Genomic DNA, 3,089 nt, shown 5'->3' on the forward strand with positions numbered 1-3,089 from the left:
ATTTTGGCAATTTGCAAGATGAAACTGCTGTTAATCGTAATCTCAAACTGTCTCTACGATTTCTTTTAAGTTATACACATTTTGTGCTCATACAGCGTGTGGAAACGAAATTCTTTTAATTAAAATTCATCTAAAAACAATCTTTAGGAAAAGAGATTGTGATAGACCTGAAAGAAGATGCGAAGAAAACTTCTGAAGAGAAATTATAATCATTTTTGATTTAGGCACAAGGCTTGCAGTTTTGAGGGGGGGGGGAACACAGTCAATGCCATTGGCTTCTGTACTTGCGTAGTATTTTATTTTGTTGTGATTGTGGAGGGGAAAATATCAGAGTTAATTCTGGCAGCATGTAAAGCCACAGCTTAAAATGCCGGAATGAATACTACAAGGCATTTTTTGTACAAAAGTTCAAATGTTTCTTCCAATCTTCCACCTGTTTTGTTTCTAATTTAGATTAATTTAATTTTTTTCTAATTTCTCAAAGTTGTGAAAGCAATGTGTCGTTTAAATCGGTACCAGTTCTTGACTGATTTTATCGCCCCAGAATGATGAAAGATGAATTTCACCTTGGTGGAATTTGAACTCAGAATGTGAAAGCCCGGATCAAACACTATAAAATAATTTTGTACGACGCTCAAACGGTTCTGTTGATTCACCACCCTAAACAAAATTAATATTGGTAAACAGTAAAGGAATTATCGTCAAAAAAATTACTGCAATCAAAACCTAATGTTGAATTTTGGAACACTGGCAAGATATAAGCAGATAAGCACGTATAAAAACACACGTCAATATCCATCACATCTTCCATCAGGATTGTATCAATCTCATTCTTTTGGATGAGGTTTAGCTAAAAAGATATCAATTTCTTTTCTTGAATTTCACTATCTATATATCGTATTGGTTCAATTGGTTAATTCACTCTGAGGCGAATTCACTATTTATACCAATGGTACTTAATATTGCTTTCAAGTTTTAGCACAAGACCAGAAATTTCAGGGAGGGGATAAGTCATTTAGATTGACCCCGGTACTCTACTAGTATGTATTTTATCGACGTCGAAAAGACGAACGGCAAAGTCGACCTCGGATGAATTTTAACTCAGAACGTAAAGACGGACGAAATGCCACTAAGCAGTTTTAATCAGCGTGTTAACGATTCTGCCAGCACGCCGCCTTAAAATATATCAATAATATTCATAATTACAAGAATGATTGAATCAGTTGAACTGCAGTAGTCAGTTACGCCCCTTAATGTTCTAAGTTTACATTTCTGGAATCAATTTAAACGCATTCCTTCTTTAAAACTAAGCAAAAAAGTAGTTTAGCATCAACAAGATTAGTGTTTATAATATGGAACCAACAAACGAGCCTCAAGGCAATCATTTGATCGATTAAAAGTAGAAGCAAATTCTCTGTCAAAACACACAGTCGTCATGAAAAGGGAAGAACCACTGTGGATATTTCTATTCTTAAGGGCGGCGAGCTAGTAGAAACATAGCACGCCAGGCGAAAAGCTTAGCCGTATTTCGTCTGTCTTTACGTTCTGAGTTCAAGTTCCGCCGAGGTCGACTTTGCCTTTCATCCTTTCGGGTCGATAAATTAAGTACCAGTTGCGTATTGGAGTCAATCTAATCGATAGGTCCCCTCACCAAAAATTTCGGGCCTTGTACTTAGAGTAGAAAAGAATATTTCTATCCTTATTCTTCGAATACTTACAGCTAACTATACTACGTGCAGTAGTAGTAGTTGTTGCTATTGTTGTTGTTGTTGTTGCTGCTGCTGCTGCTGCTGTAGCATTCAAGTCGTAAGATTGGCAGAATCGCTAGAGCATAAAAAAAAAATGCTATATTATTTTCTAGACCTTTAACGTTGAAAATTCAAATCTCACCGAGAGTAATTTTGCGTTTCATCCATCGGATAAAATAAAGTAGCAGTCAAATACTATGGCCGCTATAACCGACTATATTCCTGCCCTGAGCTTGTGGTCCTTAGCATTTGATATCAATCAATGTTACTTGTTTCTTTAAAGCGGCAGAATCTTTAGAACGCCGGGCAAACTTCTTAGCCGCATTTCCTCCCTTTTTACGTTGAGTTCAAATGCAGTCGTGCTTGATTTTGCCTTTCGTCCTTTCGGCGTCAACAACTTTCTCCCTCCACGAAATTGCTGGCCTCCTGTCAAATTTGAAATCAATATTAATTGTTTCTTTTGTAAGATGGCGAGCTGGCAGAATTGTTAATATGCCGAGTCGACTTTGCTTTCCATCCTTTCGGTGTCGATAAAATAAGTACCAGTTGAACAGTGGGTCGATGTGATCGACTTCTCCCCTCCCTAAAATTGCTGGCCTTGTGCCTAAATTTGAAATCAATATTGCTTCTTTCTTTACATCACCATCATCATGGCCGTAATCGCCATCGTCTTCTTCATTAAAATTTTACAGTCACCTCTGCAACACCACATATTAACAGTCTTCTGTTTTTCCTCTACAGAACGGCAACCATATTGGTATAAGATGAGATGTTTCATTTAAACTTACGGTAGGTGATTTTTATTTTTTCTTCCTTTGTATAATATTTCAGTCGTCTGCTTCCTGGATTTTTAAAACTAAATTGTTCGTGCTGATCACCAATGATAATACAAATATTATTTATTGTTCTTACATTTCCTGCAATGTTATTTTTCTACCGTACTTTCTTCCACAGCCCTGTGTATAGCAGTATTTTATGATTTTGTGTTTTCCATAAATAATCTCTAACCCAATGGCGTTATTTTGTGTATTTTGCGCATGTGTGCGTGCAAGTCTTCGTGATTTGGTTTCAACCATCCATTTGTCTGCATTTTTGTTATTGTTTTTCTTCTTTTTGTTGTTGTTTTTGTTTTTTTTGCTTTGTTTTGTTTTTCTCAGTTGCTGTAATGCACTTATGAGAACTGTTTGTCTTAAATCCTGAACTTCTGTATAATTCTATTTTGGGGTTGTGTACATATGTATGTATGTATGTATGTATGTATGTATGTATGTATGTAATAATTGGAGAAATATTCAACTCTGAATAAGAAACAGTATTTATAATATATATATATATATATAT

At 35.7% G+C, this 3,089-nt stretch overlaps 1 protein-coding gene across 1 annotated transcript in view; it reads left to right on the forward strand.

The window, feature by feature from the left end:
- Window positions 1-2,487: 2,487 nt before the first annotated feature.
- The window catches only part of LOC106875258 (estrogen receptor), a 782,825-nt gene continuing 782,223 nt past the window's right edge, over window positions 2,488-3,089 (forward strand). Inside the window, exon 1 of the mRNA XM_052965734.1 lies at window positions 2,488-2,537. Coding sequence (XP_052821694.1) covers window positions 2,518-2,537 — 20 coding nt within the window. The 5' untranslated portion in view covers window positions 2,488-2,517. The remainder of the gene's footprint in view (window positions 2,538-3,089) is intronic.

This window comes from Octopus bimaculoides, chromosome 2 (genome assembly GCF_001194135.2).
Source record: "Octopus bimaculoides isolate UCB-OBI-ISO-001 chromosome 2, ASM119413v2, whole genome shotgun sequence".
In the NCBI taxonomy this organism is placed as follows: domain Eukaryota; kingdom Metazoa; phylum Mollusca; class Cephalopoda; order Octopoda; family Octopodidae; genus Octopus; species Octopus bimaculoides.